The 23,035-nt window shown below is 38.1% G+C and overlaps 1 protein-coding gene across 1 annotated transcript in view; it reads right to left on the bottom strand.

Moving 5' to 3' along the window:
* WWC2 (WW and C2 domain containing 2) overlaps positions 1 to 23,035 on the bottom strand; it is a 102,026-nt gene that overhangs the window by 26,799 nt on the left and 52,192 nt on the right. Inside the window, exons 5-11 of the mRNA XM_042808040.1 lie at positions 19,899 to 19,978; positions 16,374 to 16,503; positions 15,554 to 15,700; positions 14,528 to 14,601; positions 9,943 to 10,185; positions 4,918 to 5,007; positions 2,466 to 3,079 (exon numbers count right to left, since the gene is read on the bottom strand). Coding sequence (XP_042663974.1) covers positions 2,466 to 3,079; positions 4,918 to 5,007; positions 9,943 to 10,185; positions 14,528 to 14,601; positions 15,554 to 15,700; positions 16,374 to 16,503; positions 19,899 to 19,978 — 1,378 coding nt within the window. The remainder of the gene's footprint in view (positions 1 to 2,465; positions 3,080 to 4,917; positions 5,008 to 9,942; positions 10,186 to 14,527; positions 14,602 to 15,553; positions 15,701 to 16,373; positions 16,504 to 19,898; positions 19,979 to 23,035) is intronic.

Here is a 23,035-nt window from a genome sequence, read left to right as displayed (position 1 = left end):
ACAGAGAAGCAGGTGAGCGCTGCATCTGAAGAGCCAACACAGATCATTACATGAACATACTACCTAGACTGTCTTCAGGTATGTCTGTCTACCTCCAAGTGAAGATTCAGCAATATTCAGATTTGTAGTCTTGTAAAAACTTAAGGGTAGGGGCCGAAATTTTCCATGCAGGTCTCTGGCTGAGTGTCTTGAAAACCTTCCCATTCAGCATCGCAGCAGTTCCAAGAATGAAACTGGAATAGAAATACTGAACCAACCCCAGATCTGGGTCTCCCTGCTCATGTACTGAAGCCTCACCATGAGGCCCTTTTACTGTGGAAACTAGCGGTATTGAGGCATAATTAATTAGTACCTGGCTTTTCAAAATTTGAGTGCTTGTTTTGGCAGTCTTAATACAGATTTAAAGATAATTTGTTTTGTATTTATGACCCAACATGAGGCAGTATCGGTATGAAGAATCACAGGATGTATTTATATTTTAAAGCAGTAACTACTGATAGACTGAAAAGACACCTCGACACTATCCAGAATAACAGGTCCTCAGAAAAGCTCAGAAACGTTTGACAACCACATGATGCCTCTGAAAATAATGACCTAAAGAAATAAATTAAAAAAAAATAATTCTGATTCCTCATAGCCCTATGTGTTCCCAAATGCCAAACCGTCTTAAATTCAATTCTCATACTAGATGACTTGCAGCCAGACAGACCAAAAGTTGTTGTTAATTTGGAAAGGATAAGCTGCTGAAATATGGGCAGGAAAATGAATTATTTTTTCCATCTTTTATAATAAGGCTCTAAAGCAAAATAACTACTGTGTTCCGCTATACTGAAAAGACAAAGGGCAAAATTACCCCCTTCCTCCCCAATACCCTTCCACGTTTTTGCACTTTGCATTTCACAGGTTCAGACCATTAGAACACCATGCAATTTCTTTTTTTCTTTCTGCACAGTTGAACAGAGGAGGGACTCCCAGCTTGTACTATGTATATCATACATTTCTCTTCTGGTGCCACATTGCTCTGGTCAATATTGAAATTACAAGAGTACTGCAATAAGCTAATAACCAACAGATGTTACAATTCGGAGAGAGAGAAAAAAAGAAAAGCAACCTTCTCATTAAAATATAAGTCTGTATCAGTATGTCCAGGAACTGTTATTAAAAACTGGCAAACTCCAGGCACAAGGGTTCAAACTTGGCAGCAAATCTGGACAATGCACTCTTTAGAGCTAAGCTGTATGTATTCCAAGACACCCAAGCTCCTTAGTTTGCTGCTTCACCATCCACCCAGGCCAGGCCCAGACAGGCGGAGCTGGGAACACTAGGTGCTGTCAGGTTTCAAACAGGGCTGCCAGTGCTCAGTGTGAGTGGAAATCTGGCTCCCTCAGTTCTTCCTTGGGAAAACAAGAGCCACTAACACACACATGAATCATTTGCAACATACTTAAAGACAATGACACAGAATGACACTAGAAAAAGTCAATAGATGTGCAAAGAAGGCAGGACATACTGTCAACCCTAACAAAAGGCAGCAAAGTCACTGTGCTCAGGCTGAGGACAAGCCATCAGTTCTAGACAGCTGGGATTTTTAAAGCTCTGACTCTGCCAAAGGCTTCGACAATACAAGATGACTAAGTATGTTGCATGGCTTCTCCTGCAGCCTAGAAGCAGAATTCATTACATGTAATTCAGCCATCTCAAAGTTAAAGTTAATTAGTTACTAAGGATACCTTGATAACTCCCAGGGTTATTCATCCCATTTTCCTTAAAGAGAAGTATGTTTTAGGATGAGATGGCTCAACCTTTTGGAAGTTACCCACAGACTGCAGGAAGAGCCTAGACTAGCTTAGGAGCTCTGTTTTAACTCTGATAAAAAGCTAAGCTATGAAATCGATGTTAAAAATGGGGAGAGTCTCGCCATAATGTACATGGTATGTGCTCGCTTGTCTTCTTCAACTCGCATAAAAAGATGAACTGCAGATCTTTCAGTGACAACAGGTTCAAATAACTAGATAAACACAGACACATAAAAATTCTCTTAAGTCCAGAAATCACTTTTACTGAGGATGTCAGTTTATAACTTACTCCAAAAAACCAGCAGAGGGTATTTTTGCCCTATTCTCCTGCATCCTGACAACACCTAGGAACACCATGCATCCTCTGTGTCTTCAAGATCCCGCTTCAAGTTTTTCTGTTATTTTTCCACAACAGAATCTGCCATACCTGAATTTTCCTTCCGACACAGCTACTGAAAGATGTAGATGGAATCAGGGCGATCGTAGCTCTTTGCAGCCAAAACTAGAAGTTATGTAATGTCCCTCAGAATTACTGACTGCCCACCGTGACAAATGTATGCTGATCATGATACTCTTCAGGTACATGAGGTACCTCCCCATTCAAGAGAAAGCTGTTAGTTCAAAATTTTCATGTTACATATACATTTGACATTAGATTTTTTTAATTACCTGAACCTCCTTCATGTAGAGAAGGCAGAGGCTGCCTAATGCCTTCATTAACATCTTTATCATCTGTAGGAACCTGAGATCCTGCTCTGGCTTCAGAGTCCAATAATATTTGGTTCTCACAGAGACTAACGCCTGCAAAATCACCCGAAAGGTCACAGTCTTCAAAGTCCGTAGTGAGGTGATGCAGGGGGGAATTTTGAGCCGACACTGAAAACGCAGCTTCCAAAACCAAAGGGGAGCCTGGGGGGGACAAGGAGGACAGTGAGGATCTGGAAGACAGCGATGTCACAGATTTGGGAGGTTCAGTCAATTTGGGATGCTCTGCAGCTGAAGGAGAGTCACTGTAACCCAGTCTCCCATGGGAACTGACCACTTCATTTTCATGAATAGTAGTGATAGGCCCCGAAGGAATGTAACCACTTTTTTCTTGCAATATGAAGTCAAGTTTATACTGATAGTCCAAATCTGTTATTTGATCGCCTTGGTTATAGTAGAGATCCGTGGAGCTGAGCGAGTTTAGCGACCCTCTGCTTGACGTGTTCAGAGATCCCCGGCTGGATGCCAGAGATCCCAAACTGCTCCCTGAAGACACAGATAACCTACTAGCCGAGAGGCTGCAAAGAAAGCACAAACACGTACGCTGACGTTACTAAACTAAACCAGCACAAAATGGTACAAGGAGAGATAAGATTGACTGGGGCTGCACTGTAAAGATTTGCAACTGAATGCTGCTTGGGGCATTATGTTTTTTAAGCACCCATACTTGGCTTAGATCAGCGTGCCCAGTCTGCACACAATCAGGGCAATTTATCCAGCTTACGGCCTGCTGCCAAAGCCCCTTTTCTCCTGGGGAAGGCTGCAGATTTGACAAACTGGTCCAGCAGTAACAGCAGCCTTCTCAGCTGCTATATAGCCTCAAAGACATGCTCCACTCTGATGTCAGCACTCCTGGGGTCAATGTGACAGGAAGGGGGTCCCCAGGAAGGAGGTTATGGCAGCAGAGGAGTGCTGCCATCTCCAGAGCAATTTATGCAGCCTGCCCTCCACCCCAGCAGCTGGGAAAGATGGCAGCTAGGAGGAGGCAACTTACAGCAGAACTGCTTCACACCTGTAAGACAACACACACCCTACATGCACAGTAAATCCAATTACATAAGCATGGCAAAGGCCACAACATGCAATCTCCTCCTGTTAATAATAGAAAATAAGGAGCCCTGCCAGGCCAGAGAATCTGCGTGTTACTGCTTTGGCTCAGGAGGATTCTGCTGGGAAAAAACATCAGGAAAAATAATTCAAGGTGGCCCCTTCTAAACACTTAAAAGATGTTTACTGGACAGTAACAGAGCTATCAGCTTTAAAAATGTTGCCACTGGACTAGAAAACTGCTTTTAACAGGACAAAGACTCCCAAAAGTCCAAACAAACATGAACACAAAATACTTTAAAAAATTATTTGACAGACTCTTTCCTTAACTAATCATCAACCAAGATGCAGTTTATGGGATCTGGCTGAGATGTTTGAAATAGCTACACCAGCTATTTCAACCATCCGAGGAATAGGATGGTATGACTTATTGTGAAAGGACCTTTATAGAATGCTTAAAAACATTTTTCTTTTTAAAGCCCCATTTTGATTTCTAAGATATCAGGTAAACATTAATGCAGTTTCTAATTGGTGTAGCCCACCGGGATATGCAAGAAAATTCAGGATTTTCTGAATAAATATAAAGGACAAATAGTTTGGTAGCCCAGGGTAACAGTCCAGAAGTGCAACTCCCCCCTAGGACACGTATCATTAAATATTAGAATTTCCATCTCAGCAATGAGTTTGAGTTCACAGTTGCTGTAACTGAATCCTTTTTGTTATCGCTAAGAATTCTAAAGACCCAGAGTCAGATTTTGAACCAATGACTGTCAAGAAAAAAAAATATCCTGCTGAGGATACATTTCTGTTTATGGAAAGAGTAAGTCAGTGTTGAAGAATAAAGCCAGAATCAACTATTCATGTAAGTATTTACATGCATACATGTACTCATGAAGCCCCTCCAGTTATTACATAAAGGCTACAGTTTTAATAACTCATTTTAGACAGAACTCTGAGAAAACATTTGGTCTCCTCAATGACAGGATTTTGAGGATACGATCAACTACAGAACTCCTGATTTACTTATTTACACCGAAGCAAAATAATGTCTGCCTGCTAAAATATGGACACTGTGCAAAAAATCCATTTAAGCCAGTCTTGAGTGCTTACTGAAATTAGAGATACACCATGTTTGTATAGTGGCAAAATGCTTGAAGCTATTACACTTGCATTTTCCTACTTATATAGTAAACAAATTTTGCTCAGCTTCCAGCTAAGAGAAAAACCTAAGAATGAAGTTGAGACATCCAGGCCCACTAGGTTGTTGCTGAAAACAGGTTTTTACATCATGCAGTAAGTATAGTCTCACCTCCTAAGTTGTGAATGCAAGTAAGTAGTTAACTTCGTAGTTTCTTCAAGTTTCTGCACCAACTCTTTTCTTCTCTCCTCCAATTTCAATCTAGAAAGAGGTGTACATGTAAGTATAGGAAAGCATTATAAAATAATCTGGAAGCTAAAATCCTTTATAGATAACACAGAAACAAAGTGAAGATCCCTCATATTTTCATCTGGTTGCCAACTACTAAAATCCAAGAGACTCTTAGCGCTCAACCCTATCATAAAACCCTAACCACTTCAGCAGGGTGACTCTACTTGCAGAATACTAAGCGCTGCAACAAACCTGCTGAGTGTACAAGCAAGCAGAGTGTTGGTACGTTCACAAGTGTACTAAGGGGAACGTGCACCAAATAAAAAAGTAACAGATGAGCACTGGGAAAATAGCAGTAACTTTGGGAAAATAAGATCTGCACTAATACAGTTTTAAAAAGCCCTGCTGTAGATTGGCTCCTCACTTAATATAGTTTCAGAAAAAAAACAAACCAAAACAAAAGAACTCTAATACCAGTATTAGTTCTGATAACGCAATAACTTGGGATAGCACTGCAGGAAATTTAAAATAAAAGCACTCCCTTTGATTTCAGAGTCTTCATGTAGAGACAAAGCACTGTAAATCAAAGCAGCATTCAAGCCCAAGGTTCTGAGATGATGGACCATACGCAGGAGTCCTTGGTAAAGATTTCTACATCCCCAACTGCTTTGCCATCACCTCAGAGCCACACAGCATTGTAATGCTCATTATCAAGGTTTGTCTTTACGAAAAAGTGGGATTTATTGCCTTTTGTTTAGAGTGTGGCTCTAAAACCACAAACGGTAGAACTCTCCTATTCTTTTTGGCTTGCTGCTAGCAGAAAGGATTCACTAACCTTTACAGTGATTTTTTTCCTTTTATAATTCCCTTTTATCACTCCATTTACAACACCAAATAAATTGCTTTCCCTCAGCTAAACCCCTCCTGTAGTTGTGGATTAGTATATTCTCCTCTAGCCCTTGCTCAGTCAACTGATACATGTCACAAGTTCTCAAGCAACTAATCTGAGAGCCATGAAATTACCTCCTTCCCTAAAAAAAAAAATAAATATAATAATAATAAAAAAATAAAGTTGATGTTCTTGATCCTTAGAAATCATTCTTTTGGCCTTTCTGGCATCTCAAGGGTGTATAAATTAAAATTCAAATGCAGAGGAGAACATTTCAAAGAACAAAAACCAAAAATGAACCATTGCTTTCTTATGCAAACTGAATGAAATACTTGAGAGTTCCCAGAATTCACTCTCTTTCAGTGTCAGATACCCCTAAAAAGACATTAAGTCCTCAATTCAGCTAGGCATGAAAAGCACTTGCTTACACCCATGCTTATTCAGTGAGCAAATCTGGGTTATGCAAAGGTGAATAAGTTACCCTGAGGTCAGCCAGGGTGTGAACTTCCACTCCACTGCCTACGCTGCGTGTGCTCTTACACTGCAATAATGTGTTCATCTGCCAATACCTGCTAAGGCTGTTAAAAGCATACATGGGATTTCATTATTTGCTCAGGAAGACGTACACACACGGGTTTCAAACCAAGAATTATGCTCTTCTATGGCATCAGACACTCTTTCCTACCGCTTTGCTATTTAGCAATGCCTTTTGTCTTTTTTTAAAGCCTGATCTATCCTGCTTTGCCCAAGCTAGAGAGTCCTCTTCACTAGCTCTTCTGTGGCTTTTCAATAGTCAACTACCATTTTATCTTCCAGGAAGACACAAAAATTGCTGTACGTGTTCAGCTACTGATGGCAAAAGACAAGAAAGAAAATTAAAAGCTTAGAAACTTCTCTGTCTGGAGTCCTCAAAACAGACACCTATAGTTGTTCCACTGAATTTGTACTATTAAACTAAAAGGTTTATTTTTTTTCTCTAAAGCACAAGCAAAAGTTTGCTTTCCTTTGGCATCTTAAAGAGGTTCATAAAATCTAATTTATCCCATACAATTTAGTGCCTGAAAAAAAATTATTTCCTAGATGTAATTTCATCTACTAGTAATTAAAGTAGTATTAATACTGGTAGGTAAATTTCAGAAAGATGTTAGTCACAAGTCACAAACACAAGCTCAATGATGAAATCACTCCTAGGAGTTTCAAGACATGCAGGAAATAATTTTACTATAAAACAAAACCAAAAAAAACCAAACAAAAAAAAAGCATACCCCCCAAACTTTCAAACAATGAGCCTTCCTTCTTTATAGCATAAGCAGGAACTTTAATATCCCCAAAACCATGTAAACACCTAAACAACTATTGTGTTACCTCTTCTGACATGGGCTTCTCAGTCTCTCCTGTTTGAACATCTCCTAACTAAATTAACCCATTACTCATAGCAGGAGTGACTTGAGTGTTAGTGAGACATCCTTCACCAGTTTTGATCTTAAACTGTAACACTGATGAGAAGGGCATAGGATCTTAAAAAAATACATTAAAAAGTTAAAGTGCACATAACCTCATCTTTCAACACAAACTTATATGGACACATTTATGACAGGCACAAGAGCAGGGGCCGGTTTTGCAGGCAACAGCACAATCAAATAGTTAAAATATGCACCCGTTTAAATGCTTGTGATTACTTAGAAGATTTTGCCAAGGTATAAAGCAGTACTGGAATCTCCCCGACATGAATGCAGAGACAAACAACAAGAGAAAGTAGTAAATAGTTCTCAGTGGTTCCATAATCCAGTTATTTCTATATAGTTGCTGGAAGGCTTCTTAAAGCAGTCAGAGTATGCCCTGTCTGCTTTTTTGAAGCTGATATGTTATGATTTATACTCTCCTCCTGTAAATTGATTCTGAGTACATCTACTAGTGGCAATTTCAGCATCCTACTCTAAAATAACCCAGGGCTATGCTATAATGTTTTTGTTTTAAGTCAGAGCAAGTCTTCCCTTTCTTCCCCCTTCAGAAAAAAACAAAAACAACCAAACCCAAACCAAAGACCCTCCTCACACAAAGTTCTGATACAATCCATAGCTTCTTATACTGTCACTTCATTAACAGCACCTGTGAAAACACTGGAAACCTAAGACATTCATGAAGCTTCATGAAATAAAACAGTAATGGAACAACAATGCAGCACTTTGAAGATGGTGTGGCTCCTCCACTGATAATGGAGAGAAGAATCTTCCTCACTTCCAAGAAAGAAAGTGCTGGTCGTTGATCTGATATATTTAATTGTATCATTTTCTCAAATTAACATTTCAGGAAAGGTTTCACCATCTGAATCCTTCTACGAAATGGAGATTTTCTTTATGTTTATAGCAGACACCCCAGAAATAATACTCAAAATAGCCCCGTGTGAAAGAATTTATGTCCTCTGAAGTCATCAAGGGAGACAGTTTTAATATCATAAACAGCAGGTAGAAATTCACTGGAGATTCACTGGAATAGCAAAAAAGGCAAACCAGAAGCCACCATAAATGCTACCTCAAGCAGCAATGTATGACATGAAATCTTACAGTAACCCCAGAAAAAAATTGCACATTTTCAGGGAGGGAAACAATTTAAGCTCTAACTAGTTGTGTCACTAAACGGAAAAAATCTGCAGTTTCATTTCTTCTTGACAGCGGGAGACAATTTTACTTGCTCTTGGTACTCTAGGTTTGGCATCTGACATGTATGGGAAAAGTCAGGTGCAGAGTTTCCTTTGGCACTAAACAAGCAAATCCAAAACACGGGACTAAAACTTGCTACCTACTTACAAGACGTGAGTGAAGATTTAGCTATTACTTACATCAGAATATTATCAAAGTCTTACATTCGTATTATTTATTTGTGAATGTGATTTTATTATTGACTCCTTATTCTCCATTTATTAATGGAAGTCAGAAAGCAACAGATCCATGGTACTTTAGATACTACTAACACAGAAAAGTAACTTCTCCCGTAAAAATATAGCTCCAGAAGGACATAAGCCTTCTTCTAAAACACGTTTGATTATCAGTGCAGTTTAAACTATTATAAAGTGTCCAAATATGTTTAAAAATCATGCCTAATAGACACAAATGTACTTTGTGAACAAAAAATTTCCTCACTACTTAGCTGCAATTTAGGATCCAGCTTCTAATGCCACTAACAGGAATTTTGCTGCTCAGTGAAACTGAGGAAACAGCAGGTTGATTCTGAGTACATCTACGAGTGGCAATTTCAGCATCCTACTCTAAAATAACCCAGGGCTATGCTATAATGTTTTTGTTTTAAGTCAGAGCAAGTCTTCCCTTTCTTCCCCCTTCAGAAAAGCAGAGGGAAGTAGGAAAGTCTTACAGTACTGATTGTATTACTCCAATAAGACATACCACACCGATACACACAATGACATTTTGTCTTTATTGCATTTTATGTGTGCTAGAGGTGCCCATAAATTTATTCCCACTTACAGTTGATGAAAAGTCCATTTGTGACAGTCATCTTTGATTTTCTCAAACTCTGAATCTGGCTAAAACAATTTATTGTGGGGGTTGCTTCAGTTATCAGTTAGGTAGCCGCAAGTTTGGAAAGTTTTGCAGCAATTATACTTCTCTGAACTCCCACCCCACTTTTGGTTGCATTTTTGTATGTAATGAAACTCAAAATGAAAGGCTTGAGATGTTGCAACAATCAAGATAATCTTTGTAACCTGAGCTCAAATAGTTTACAGCTACTATCAGAAATGAGTGAATGATGTATTGACCTCCTGCTGGTATGTTGACATTCCTCAGTTATTTAACATCTGTCACAGACATTTTCATGCTGGTAACAAACACAGAGAAACTGATATTGCAGAGCACATACAGGGTGTCCACATTCTCTTGCTGTACAGAAGACTTCTTTGTGTTTCTGCCCAGTGGGCTAATAACAAATTTAATTAAGTTCTACATAGAACAGTTACTGAAGGAAAACAGCCCATCAAGGCATAGTTCAGGGTCTGTAATGAGTACAAAGGTTAGATTGCAGAAAGCAGCTTTTAATATTAGCAAAAGACAACCCCTTACCTTTCAGCAAGTGCTTGACTGGGTGCGCTTTTCACAGACAGCAGCTCTTCTTCAAGCCTCTTCCTTTCTGCTTCTAGCTGCTCTAGCTCATCTTGAGTACGTTTGCATGGTGTAATAAACTGGAGTTCCTTTAAAAGCTCTTCTTTTTCATTGATTAACATCAGTTTTTCCTTTTCCACATCAAGTGCCCCAGGCCAGGCTTCACTATCTAGCTTAGAGAGTTCAATCTTCAAGTTAGCCATGCTAAAATAAAACACAGCAAATTTGTCTGAGCCCAGCACAGCACACAAATCCCAGAAAAGAGAGAAGTGATATAATATTTTGAAAGGTATCAGAATATGACAGTATTTTCTACTCAAAGCCATGCCTGTAATTAGTTTTGCTTCACAAGAATGCAGACTTTGCCAGAAAAGCAAGCCACCTATCCAGGCCAACAGCAATACGCATATGCTTTAAAAATGAGTTGCTCCTGTTTCAATGCCAAGCTGAAGTCACAAGGTTCATAAAAGCTTTATTGAAAGCAATCTGCCTGGTAACATAGTACTGGCACTATGCTCTACTCATTGAGGAATATGATGGATTTCTCCTAAGCTGTTGGAGGCTGACTGCTCCTTAAGAACAGCAATGACCACAGTGAAAGAACATGCACCATAGCAAGGTGCTCAACTTCAGCAGCAGCTTGTATGCAAATCTTAAAAGGCAAAAGCGTTCCTCTTGGTGATTAAAAGGTAACAGAACAGTGGCTACCTAAAGAGAAAGGGAATTCTTAACTAAAAAAGATTGAGTTTGTGCAACTGCTGTTCCCGCTGCAGATGTCAAATCACAGAGTTAAGACAGCCAAGACGGTTCTCCATACATGTTGCACAGATGCACGCATATAATGGAAGCAGAACCTTCCCTACATTATTATTGTACTATAACTCAGTCCTGATCAAGACAGGCTATTTCCAGTGCTCAGTCTCCACAATCATTCTGCATATGGCCTCAACAGCATAGCTTAAGACGTACATGTCTTTCAATAAAAACTCATTGTCCACTGGAAATGCCTAAAAATTCCCATTATAGGTGCCACATATCTAATATGATGAACTTTCAGTCACTTCCAGCCTTAGCCACACCTGAATCAGCTGTATAGCTAAAGCTATGGAAGCTCTGAACTATGTAACAGCTCCTAGCCTTCTGCACCTCTTCCTGGTAAACTGGGAAAAAGGCAGAGAAAGGAGAAGGCAAACCAGAAAGATGTTCCCATACCATCTAAGGCAAGAGGAACTGATCTGTTACTTTTATTTATTTGTAACTGCCATAGTTAAATAGACCTAAGTCAGCTCAACAACTGATATAAGTCTGTGCAACTTCAATGTTACCAGGCACTACCTAAGGTAATGACCCATGCCATGCTTCATAAATACACACAGATCATTTTGTATGTATAATCTTTCTGTAGTTCTGACAGATTTCTGGGAAAATATTGTTCTTCTTTCTAGTTTGTGATTAACAAAACTAAAAATATCATGCTTATTTTGCATCTGCAGTATTAATTTTACAGTACATCAAGGCTTTTATTTATGGTCAAAGCTAAGAATAGTTAATGTTGAATCTATCTATCCCATTGCTTATAGTAGAAGCTTAAGAGGAACCACTCCCCTTCCTTTTTCCATTGGTAACATTTCCTTCTCATCTGCACCTCAATGAAAAACCAGCAGCTTCAAAAATGAAAACAACCCATACTCCCCCCTAAACCCATGCAAGAATAAGTTTGACTCACTGTATTTTCATGGAAAAACAATGTATAATAAACAGAAATACTATCAGCAATGCTATCATAACCTAACAGTGAGATGAGATGAAATGCAACGAACCATTTCAACATATTTTGCAGCTGTTACATATATCATTTATATCCAACAGTCCTTTAGAGAAGCAGCACTCAGAGGGAAAACAACCAAATAATTTCAGATGGATAATGAAATGTTAAGACTTTCATCTCCAGGTCACTGGTTCTAGATAACCATGTTCTGAAAGTAGCTGGTACTGACAGCTGGTTGATGGCGTATGGGATGGAATGGTGGTCTCCAAACAGTTCTTCTGCTCTCTCTGCTAGAGACTACACTCTGCTGCCACAACTGACACTCTTTTGAGCTGCCTCATCAGACAGGCAAAGGACTAGATGGATATGAAAACTGAACTAGTCCCACTCTTCTGAGGAAGCCCTTGCTCAACAGATCAACAAGGAATATTAGCCAGATCTTCACCACATCAGATAGGATTGTCAGCACGCTATATCAGATCCTTTTGAATAACCACTGAAACTGAATTTAGCATAGTTAACAACATTCCAGCTCTTCAAGACATTCTGCTGGCTAAGCAACATAAAATATGCAACATACAAAATTATCTGATAATTTTCAGGTACAGAAGTTCACTTAAGTGGAAAAGTTTTTTTCTCTTAGTTATTTTAACACAAAACAACTAAGCAGTTGCACATTTAATATTTCAGAAAAGATGTTCAACACTTACTGAATTATAGTGATGATTACAGTGGCCATAATAATTGTGGGGGTGGGGGAGATTTAATTAGGTACTGAACTTTATGTGCAAACTGGTATGTATCTTCATTATTCCAAGATATGTACGCTTTATTAAGTTCACCCTGTAGTCACTGATAAATCCGGTATGTGCAAACACTTTAGTTAGTTTAACGGTGTCTTCAAGGCATATGATCGTTTTATTTAAAGCTGAAAAGAATATTCACTACTGGGCAGTTTTCAGACAAAATTGAATAAAGATACCATTTAAAAAGAGATCATTTATCCCTGAAACACACTAATGTTATATAGAACAAGTACCTAGTTATACAAAGGCAAGTACATGAGCTATTGAAATTTTGACCCAAATTCTTGGCTGACTAATTTGTGAGAAAGTAAGATCTTGTGCTGCACTGCTCCATACTCTGAACACTGTACTGAGGTTTTGGGGTTCTGGAGGGGGATTTTGGGGGGAGGGGTTAGGAGTGGGGTGTGACTGTGCAGGTTTTTTTTTCCCAAGGTAAAGTGGTAAACTGACTTACTGCCAGGAGGTTTTTTGTTCCTGCAAAGGAGAGATAAAACAGTGCTAGGATTTCTTGATATCAAGACATAGTCAGAACAGAGGATGATCTGGTTTTGGATCAATTACACCTGAGAAAAACTGCCATCTATCTGCACTGAAAACACCATCTGACAATTAATATTATGTACATGATGAATCTGAGCCAAAATCATACAAGTTCAATACCGAACAAACAAAATAGCCTTAGCACTCTTTGATGAATGCATTGATTATATAATAAAGTTTTATGATCCGTAATGAGGATATAAAGGATCACTGTTGTTACCGGCAAGGATGGTAGCTACTACTGTGTGAGCAGGGTATATATCTGAAATTAGGCCAAAAGAAATGTTGGTTGTGCAGCCTCCTGCCTTTAAAATGTGAAAACTAACTATGCTTCTACTTGGTACTTATAAGCTGCAAATTTCTTTTTCTAGTTTTCTAATTGATCATGCCACAGTATTTCAACTGAAATAATACTTAAATCTCAGATTAAATGGCATTTTAGGCACAGCTTTCGTCTGTGCTATTTTTTATTTTATTGCCTTGTTTAGTTCTTTATAGTAAAAAAGGAACTTTGGGTGTGGGATAACTTTTTAGATTTCTATTCCCCTTAAACTACAAAGCACCTCCATAACAAAAACTGTAAGTTTTCTGAATAGCTGACACCTCATTTTGTACAATGTATTAGAAAATAATACAACTCAACTAATACATTATTAATAGAGAGATATCACACACACCTTTTTTTTTTTTTTTTTAATAATAAATCTTCCTCTCATATTATGCAGCACTTCTGGTGTACCAGAAGACAAGTCATTCTAACCCTGAACGTTCTGCTTTCTGATGCCCATTCTTCAATGCTGTGGCAATTCATCAAAATGGCACTGCTTTCATGAGCAACCACTGCAGAACTTTATTTGAAAGGCATTCCACATTCATCAGTGGAGCAGTTCCTGATTTCTTTTCTCCTCAGGTTAAACTCATTAAAAAAAAAAAACCCCAACACCACAGTGATAACAAGTATTTAAATCATCCAAAGTCCCAGTAAAAAAATAAATAATTAAGGTTACTAAATTTGCACTGGAAGTCTGAAGCAACTCTAAAACTGAAGTGCCTTCAACGGCATAGTAAACTGAAATGATGATCCCAAAGAAGGCTATAAATGGACATAAATCACCTGGCGACCCCTTTCAGTGGAAAGCCAACTCACTCTATTCCTTTAATCCTGGAACTGCCATTAATTTCTCACTGTCTGCATTTTCTTTCTTAACGCATTCAATTTAGCATTAAATCTAAAACCTGCTGTTCAAAAGCACCGACCGCTCCTCAAAGCCTGCTTGCACTCTGAAGGAAAAGGAGCACTTTGCAGAAGTGCCCCCAGCGCCTCCAGAGAGCTGCCCACTAGATGTCACTGCCAGCACAATGTTGGTGCTGCAGACATCAGACACCTTCCCAACTCAAGACTGTAATTTAACAAAGCAACTAACCCTATTACCTTCTTTTTGCCTCTTCATATTGAAGACTTAGTCTGACCTTCTCTGCTAAATTGGATCTACTTCTTGCTCCAACCTGTTGGGGGGAAAAAAAAATTAAAAACAATAGCCTTATTAATGTCCAAAGCTGTTAAATGAACAAAACCTACACATACGCTAGAAAAATTACAACTTAAAAAATACCTACATCCACCTGCAGCCACACACTTGCTGTTAAATGCCTAGTTAGGATTCTACTCACATGTACAAAACAGTGCTGTTTTCTTCTGATCCAATTCATCTGTTTTAACTACTGCAGTACCAACTGTCCATATTCCATCAGATTAAAGAGCATTTTCAAAGAAGTCTTGCAGCGATTGCACCCAAAATTTTGATCTCCAACTTTTAACTCTACTGAACTCAGAATTTAGAACTACGTCAGTGCATTTCAAAGTAAGACTTCAACAAATAATCTACAAAACATAGACAAGGTTGGCTCTTTCTTTGGAAAACCTTGTACAGTCTATTCCTTATAAACTTATCTCGCAGAACTTCAGAGAAGGTACCAAAATTAAGCAGTTTTCTGTATGTGTAAAATATACCATCAGTGAAACAGAGAAGGTTTTAATGAATTACTGAGCAAGTAGTTCCACTAGCAGTTTTTCAGCTACATGAAATGAAATTGCAGATTGATATTCTGAGATCTTGTTTCTGAAAATTAAAAACATCTTCGTACTGAATTAAGTCCGCAAGGTGAAACATATCCTATAGACAGATCCAGAAAACAGTATCTACTTTTGCTGTTCTTCACTATACTGGAACTATTTGATTATATCAGACTGTCATAAACGCTCCATGCCAAACGTATAAAGTTCATCTGAATCTTGATTTAAAATTTAAGGGGAAGAAAACCACATAACTGCTTCTAAGCAATTCTCTCAAACATGTATATGTATACACCTATTAGCAACATTAAACAACCATTTGATTCCAGTTCCATTAACCACAGCATTTTCTCTTTACATTTTACAAAATCAAAAAAAGCTCACCTCACCAGAAATGTCAGTTTGAGACCCTGTATCTAGAGTTTGTCGAGAAAAACACAGCTGGGAGTTTACAGAGCTGGAATTCAAGTCTGGTTCAGATGTCCCAATGGTCTGGTCAAGACTGAATTTCTCTCTCAACTTTGCAAGAGACTGTCCGGGAAACAGAGGAAGAGATGGTGTTAAAGTTCCTTTGCACTTTACCATGTTTATACCAGTTTATCTTGAAAAGATGCTGACATAAAAGACTCCAACATAAAAATTCTGGGTTTACTTAATGTTAAGAAAACTACCCCTTTAATCAAGTAGCTGGTAGGGGACCAACACCTGTGACAACATAAAAATTATTAGTGTTTTTTTGTGTCTCTTGTTTTTGTGGTTTTGTTTTTTGTTGGTTTTCTTTCAATTTGTCAACCAATTAAATATTTGCCTGATTAAAAAAAAACCATCTACTTTCAGAAATGGAAATAGGGCAATTCAGATTTAGAAAACTTTCACCAATTTAGAAAATGGCCATGCATCTCAGAAACACATCTCTCACTTTTGTCCACTTAATATTTTAAATTGTGGTTTAGAGATAACATATGCATTGTACCTTACACACAAGTTCAGAAATCTATATTCTCTGACTGACATAAGTGGCTTTTTGAACTAGGAATGTCACAGGCTTCAGTTTCTGCATCTGAAAATTGATTTTAATACTAGTTTTTCCTCAAAGAATTTTGAGGATTCCTTAAAAAGTATAATACTCAAAGTATTTATCATCAGGAAATTGAGTCATGTTGAGATAAATCCACACAAAACTTACATCAACTGTTCAAAATACCTTCATTAAATCTTGTTTTTCTCTCTCCCCTGAACTTATCGCCTTTCTGATGGACTTCAGTTCACTCAGAATGGCTTTGGCCTCACACAGTTCATACCCACTCTGGCCTCCGGACATTTTTTGGTCAATTCTGTGGAAAGAGGAAACATTAATACCAGATACAAAAAATAACACTAATATGTCTGCTGTTCTGCTTCAGGCAGAAGCATAGTTAGAAAACAGAAGGGAAGGAGATAAGAGATACCATTTCCTGTAACAGACATGCAAAGAGGAAAAGGGACATTCAAGTCTCCATTAAAATACCTACTACTAAATCCTTGGCAAAAACATCGAGCTATCTAACACACACACAGAGTGCCCAGTGAACAGCTTTTGCTGACATAATGAAATTTCATGGAAAAATGCTTCTGTTGGCTTTAAAACCACCTCAGCTAAACTAGTGGGGCCTTACCAAAGGCAGAGAATCCACAAGCAATTTTAGTTTATCCACCCTTAAAGACATAAGAGGCACAGAGCACTGAAGACGCCTACACATGCTACCAAGAGTATAGCATTACTGCTGCCAACACTGTCAAAATTCCCATCCCCAGCGTAAGTCTTTATAGCATATGAAGCACCTTTCACACTGTTAACTGTTTGTGATCCTTACAAAAGCAGAATTTAGTAGTAGTAGTAGTATTCCTCTACCCAGACCCACGTTGTGACATGGGCAGACATGCAAGCTTCTCGATACTAATCAGCCTTGTAGAGAAGAAATGTAACCAGCAGCATTCTTGTCTCAGCATCCTTCTCGTTCACCATAATCCTAGGCATTAACTGTCTGGAACAGCTGGGTCCTGCTCAGCCAGTCACCAGACTCTCTGTATTCACAAAACCTCAGGATAATTAACATCCTATGTCATACATTGGACAATTTATTAAATTCCTGGACTATCAATGATTTTAAAAACTGTAACTTGAAAATAACAAAAAGCCCCTAAACTTAGAAAAAGATATTTCATTTTAGCATTTCCATATTTACTTCAAGAAGTAGTTTGTGAACACATTTGATGTCTAGTTTAACTGAGCCTTTCATAGCATCATAGAAATGACTGCAGCTGTGCTTCACAAAATTAAAACCAAGAGCCACCTTCACAAAAGTCAAGCATTTAGTAGAGAACACATTCTTTTATAATGCAATTGGTTTTCTGTTTTTATCATCATTCATCATCTTTGCTAGAAGACATTAACCTTGTGAGTGAGGAATGAGCAAACATTTTAATGATTAGAAGCGATCTCCAGCATCCCCTGCAAGAATAGCAACTTGCACAAAACACCTGTGACTGTATTCTACTTTTCTTCCAGTTTCATGCACAAAGAAATCAAGGTTCTAAAGCAGCCTTTCAAGCTGTGAGCATGTCTGTTTTCCTTTCTCCACATCTCAGTTTTTGTTCAAACTAGAACTGCATTTCTGTAAGAAAATTACCTATGTGACTCAGCACTCAAATTCCTATTCAAGGATATATTTGTTTCAGCTTGAAAGTTCCTCAAACCCTTTCATAGGTAGGCATTTACTTACTGTCTGGCAACACTCAATTTTTGGGAACTTATCAGGTTGCTAAGGTCAAATAGATACAGGATATGCCAACAATTGGGATCATGAATGAACAGTTGGGTAATACACCACATGCTGCCTAGTAATATGATGTGCCACATTCAGATCGCAACTGCTTTGTTCTGTATATATTAAAGATGGACAAGAAGGATCTCTGACATAAGATATTCCATCTTCCTGTTTTAAATTCATGGGATTACTACTGTTTGAAAGTGTCTGACTGAATTTTAAAAACAAACGTCCATTGTGTTTCTGTGGAATGCTGTTGACAGTTTCTGAAACATGCTTTGGATTCCTATCAAAATGGCTTGTGAGCAGGCTGCTTTAAAACAATACTTCATTGTTGAATTAATATAATAAAACCAGCATGATTGGCTAACCTTTAATCCTGGGACAGCAGCATGGGTTTTTATTACCTTAAGCCTTAGAATCAATATGTCTTTCTTCTAAACTTTGCCTCAAATGAAATCTGATTTATGGTTAAATAAATTCAATCAACTATCCTTTTCTCCTTTCACTCACTGCTAGTCTTTATATATTTAAATAAGGAACAAATCTTACATTTCTATTTTAGTCAAAATGAAGGAGGACAGAGACTTGACTCGCATCCTCCTAAGGTGCTGAGGGTTTTCAGTTCCCAATTGACATCAAACTGTTTATACTAGAAAAATGTTTTCTGTCCATTTTGACATGTCTCTAATTATGGCTGGCCATTTCCTGGACCAGAATTTTTTTTCTCCCACTTAAAAACATTTCTACTGTATAGAACCGATCTATTAAAACACACAGCCTACAAGAGGTTTTGGTTAGTACTGGGCACTGAACTCCAACGTCTCACCTCCAAACACAGATGCTCTGTCATACTTTGCAAATTGCTTCCCTGCATTTTAGTACTCTATCTGATGGATAGCTGGAAACACACTTCCCTTCTCCAACCTTTTGCCCATCTTTCCTATATATTCTGCAAGCTCTCCAGGAAAGATATTATTACTTATCTGACAGCACGCTGCCATACACAGGAGGTCCTGAGAAAAAAGGTAAATTAATCCAGACAATATTACATTAACGCTGTAACATTGCTTCTGCTACTGGAACTAGTGTACTAAGAGGACACAGCTCAGCATTTTACTGTGCAAATGTATCCTTAATGCATGGGCACATACCACAATACAGTAAACAACTAGCATTAATAAATTTCTGCTCACATTATTCAAGGAAACATGCTTGTTAGCAAGGTTTCCTCTGCAGGCAGCTCTCTGTGGTGACAGTTCCAGTAATATTCAATATTTTAGGGCCCAACTTTGTAAGTCAGGAACAGCAGGGAATGTTCAGACTGAAAAAAAAAAATAATTCCATACTAATAATACAACTGGTTAAATACCCAGAATGCTCTCCCTGTTCAGCAACAGCCCTTTGGACACCAGGCATGCCAGCAACTTGAACAAGGAAAGTCAGGACTCTAATCTTCAAATTGCGACTCCTTTCAAACCCTGCACAGTTATGTACCATTTATACCTCTGAAACAGCACCCTCTTCTCTCTCGAGTTCAGGTGGGGAAGGAGGTAAGAAAGACCTAATTAATTTTTCAAATTTAATAAAAAATTTTTAAACAAGACATGTAAAGCAGCTAAATTCTTCCTTGGGACCCACAACCACTGCACTTCTTTCTGCCTCTCTACAATACAAGCTACCTCATGGAGAAAAAAAAAAAAAACAGGAGGGGGAACAGATGTCATGTTAACACTTGCACAATAAGTTTGCCATTTCTACAGATTTCCTGCTTCCTAACCACAACAAAAAGAGTAATTAGATTCTCATTCCCCCCCCCCAATAATTCACATAAAATGGATCCAATTCCACCAAAAAAAAAAAAAAAAAAAAAAAATCAAGCGCCTGAATTAAGTCAGTTTTGACTATTTTCCTTTACTCACTGTTGCAGTGTTTCAAAACCCTGCTCCTTGTACAGCAGCTCTTGCTTCATCTGTGAGAGTTCTCTCTTCAGCTTCTTAACCTTGTGTGTTAAATCAAAGCAAGAGTTAGAAAATTCCTCTTGTTAAACAGCGTAACACATGGCTTTGAACAATTAATGTATTCTCTTACATCAGACGAGACAAAAAAGGAAAGTAAATTGCTCTACTGACACATATTAAAAACAAAAGGATCTGTTCTCCTCCTGATGTCTATGGGCAACATGGTTTAGTATTGAAGGGACACAAGCAGATTAAATTACATTCCTTATTTGTATCGATACCACACTGTGTTATTAAACCTGAGAGAACTTTAACAAGTAATTTACTTCGCACTTGTTAAGCATGCATTCCAACTGTCCTACAGGGACATGCCTGTTTATTTTTAAGCTTATTATATTTTCATTTTTTCATTCCAGGAAGCTTTCAGTCATTCGCACTGTAAAAGATAAAGTGTGGACTCCTCTTTTTTTTTTTTCCTATGAACCATCATTTCTTATAAAGCTTTACAGACGCTGGATCCCTAAGCATGTAATTCACAATCATTTAATTCGAAGACAACAATCACTAAACACATTTGGATCACAAATATAGGCACCTAGTAAACAGCAATGTCTTTGGCAAAACATTCCCTACTTTCCCTAAATTTGCATGCCCAATTGCTTTTTAACCTTAATATTGCTGTTTCAGATGTCAGCAGATACGAATACACTACAAAATATTTATGCAGCAAAATTAAATAAAAAAATTAAATGGAGGGGTTTTTTATGTCATGCTTTCCAAACATCGTAAAACAAAGTTTCTGGACCAGCTATAAATGAGTGTACTTTAACACAAAGTAACATTAATCCTCAGCATTCATATAGAAAGAGAAATGCCTCCTTGAAATGTGGAGTCCCAAATTTTAGTATTTATACATCTATACCTGGCTCATTTGCACTCTACATACTAGCCAGATATTGTTAGGCTTTTTAACTTTCCAATCAGCAAGGTGAAAAATTAAAAGTCTGCTGGAAATCCTCTGCTGTCACCTACCACTGTGAAATTCTTGCTTTTTTTCATATAGGTCCTCAGACATTCAACTCTTTTGAAAAATGGTTTATATTAAAAAGAAAATTAAAAGAAACACTTTAACTGAAATTAATTTCAAAATATGTCTCTAAGACTTTGTATCCAAATCCCCTTAGACTTCCTACTTGGCGTTATTCTTCAAATTAAGAAAAAACAAAAGTGAGATTCCCAACAAGCCAGGTGACCCAAAGTACTGAGCATCAGCAGCTGCTGTCACTTTCCAGGAGACTTAAAATGCTTTGTATGTCTAAAATAAGTGATTTGTGGGGTCTTTGTATGGGTTTGTGACTCACGTAGGCATTCAAGTTTGTAGCTTCTGGCTAATGAGTTTTCTGTGACAGAAATAAAATGCTTTCAATCTCCACCTTTCTCCAAAGCAAAGTCTGTTCTCTAGATGAGGGGTTAGGTTCAGTCTCTTGGAAACTATCATCACTAGTTGCCTTACTTGGCAGAAAACAGTTTTTATTTTGACTGAATAGTTAGAATGATAAATAGGCAATGTCTCTACGTACACATTCAGTGTTCCTTAGCTGTTTCTTCCCTGACTATCATGAAAACCCCCAAACTCTCAAGTGTTCCGATCAAGGTTATAGAAAATGTACAGATATCATCTCTATGTTGCAGGCAAAGTAATGTGTAAAACATGAAAGAAGTCCTAACTTTTCTGAGAAACACAGAATGGCCAAAACTCTCTTTTTTTTTTTTTTTAAATCAGAAATGTGAATTTATAATGATAGCAGAAGGCACATTTGATTTCAATTTAGGGGATTGGATCTCTCAGAAACCCTTATATTTTTCCTCAAGATCATCTTCTGAGTGTCCTCCATTGTAATTCATCATCATTTCATTATCAAGAAATGTGAGTTAGGCACATTATCCTGGAAGGACGTGACCTACATCGTAATATAGAGTCCATGTTTACCGCATCATACTTGCATTAAACTATTCCAGCGCTCTTTGTCTTCTCCTTCAAAACTTTCATATAATTGCCACTTTTTCACAACTCTTCACTTGTTTTATCCTTCACCCCCTTCCTACTGCTTCTGCACATCATCTTAAATCACCTGACAGGCCTCTCGCTTCCTCCTTCTAACCACATCTTCAAGCAAGCTCCTGTTCTTGGCCCCAGCACTTGAGTACTAATGGAACAACAATTCCCTCCGTGTTTTTATAAAGGTGCATCCCTTATTCACTGCATATGTGTAAAGCATACTGTGACCACATATGCTTTGTGTTGTTTGAATTATCTTACTGATTACTAATTAAGACGCCAAATGGCCCCACTCAAAAGTCTACTGCAGGATCAGATTCTTCAATTCTGATTTTGTGAGAAAGATCTTTCTTCTGCTTATTTAACAGCTGTCAGATTTCTGTCGTATTTTCTCCACGACCTATTGCGCAATAGACAATTCATGTATCCAAAAGGCTCCACATGCATATATTAAGCACAGCTAACAAGGAAAAGGCCAAAGGCCAATTCAGAACTTCCTTGAATGCTGAGTTTCCCCCCTCCAGCCACCATTAACCTGATGATACCAGTAAGCTTCAGCCAGCATGAGAGAAAGAGGTTTAGTACCTCTGACCTAATAGTTTACTAAACAATGTGCAAATTTTAACTAGCTGGCTAGCAGCTTACTAATGACTAACTTTGCTTCCCATTAAGTCCATGCACGCATGTACTGTAAAATACCAAAAGGTGGCATATTAGCAAGCATCCTCAAACATTCACAGAAGGGTAAACTATGATAACAGCCATACCTCTCTTGCCATCTTCCATGAAAACCACTTCCCAGCCCTAGCATCACAGGGCTCCACTTTCTCTTATCTCAATGATTTTCATATCCAGTGGCTTTGGATGACAACACACTTTATGCTGATATAGACATTCTTGGACTGTACCCTTCTAAACTGCAGACAAGATTCAGGTCACCTATTTTAGGCACATGTGCACCTTGGGCTTTGCAATGCCAATAAATCAGGTGTTGGGAAGCAGCAGGGTATTAGGCTCCTTGACTCCAAGAAACAATGAA

Source organism: Tyto alba, unplaced genomic scaffold, assembly GCF_018691265.1.
Source record: "Tyto alba isolate M040663 unplaced genomic scaffold, T.alba_DEE_v4.0 Super-Scaffold_6, whole genome shotgun sequence".
NCBI lineage: Eukaryota > Metazoa > Chordata > Aves > Strigiformes > Tytonidae > Tyto > Tyto alba.
Note: the sequence above shows the minus strand (reverse complement) of the source record. Positions and strands in the feature narration are given on the sequence as shown.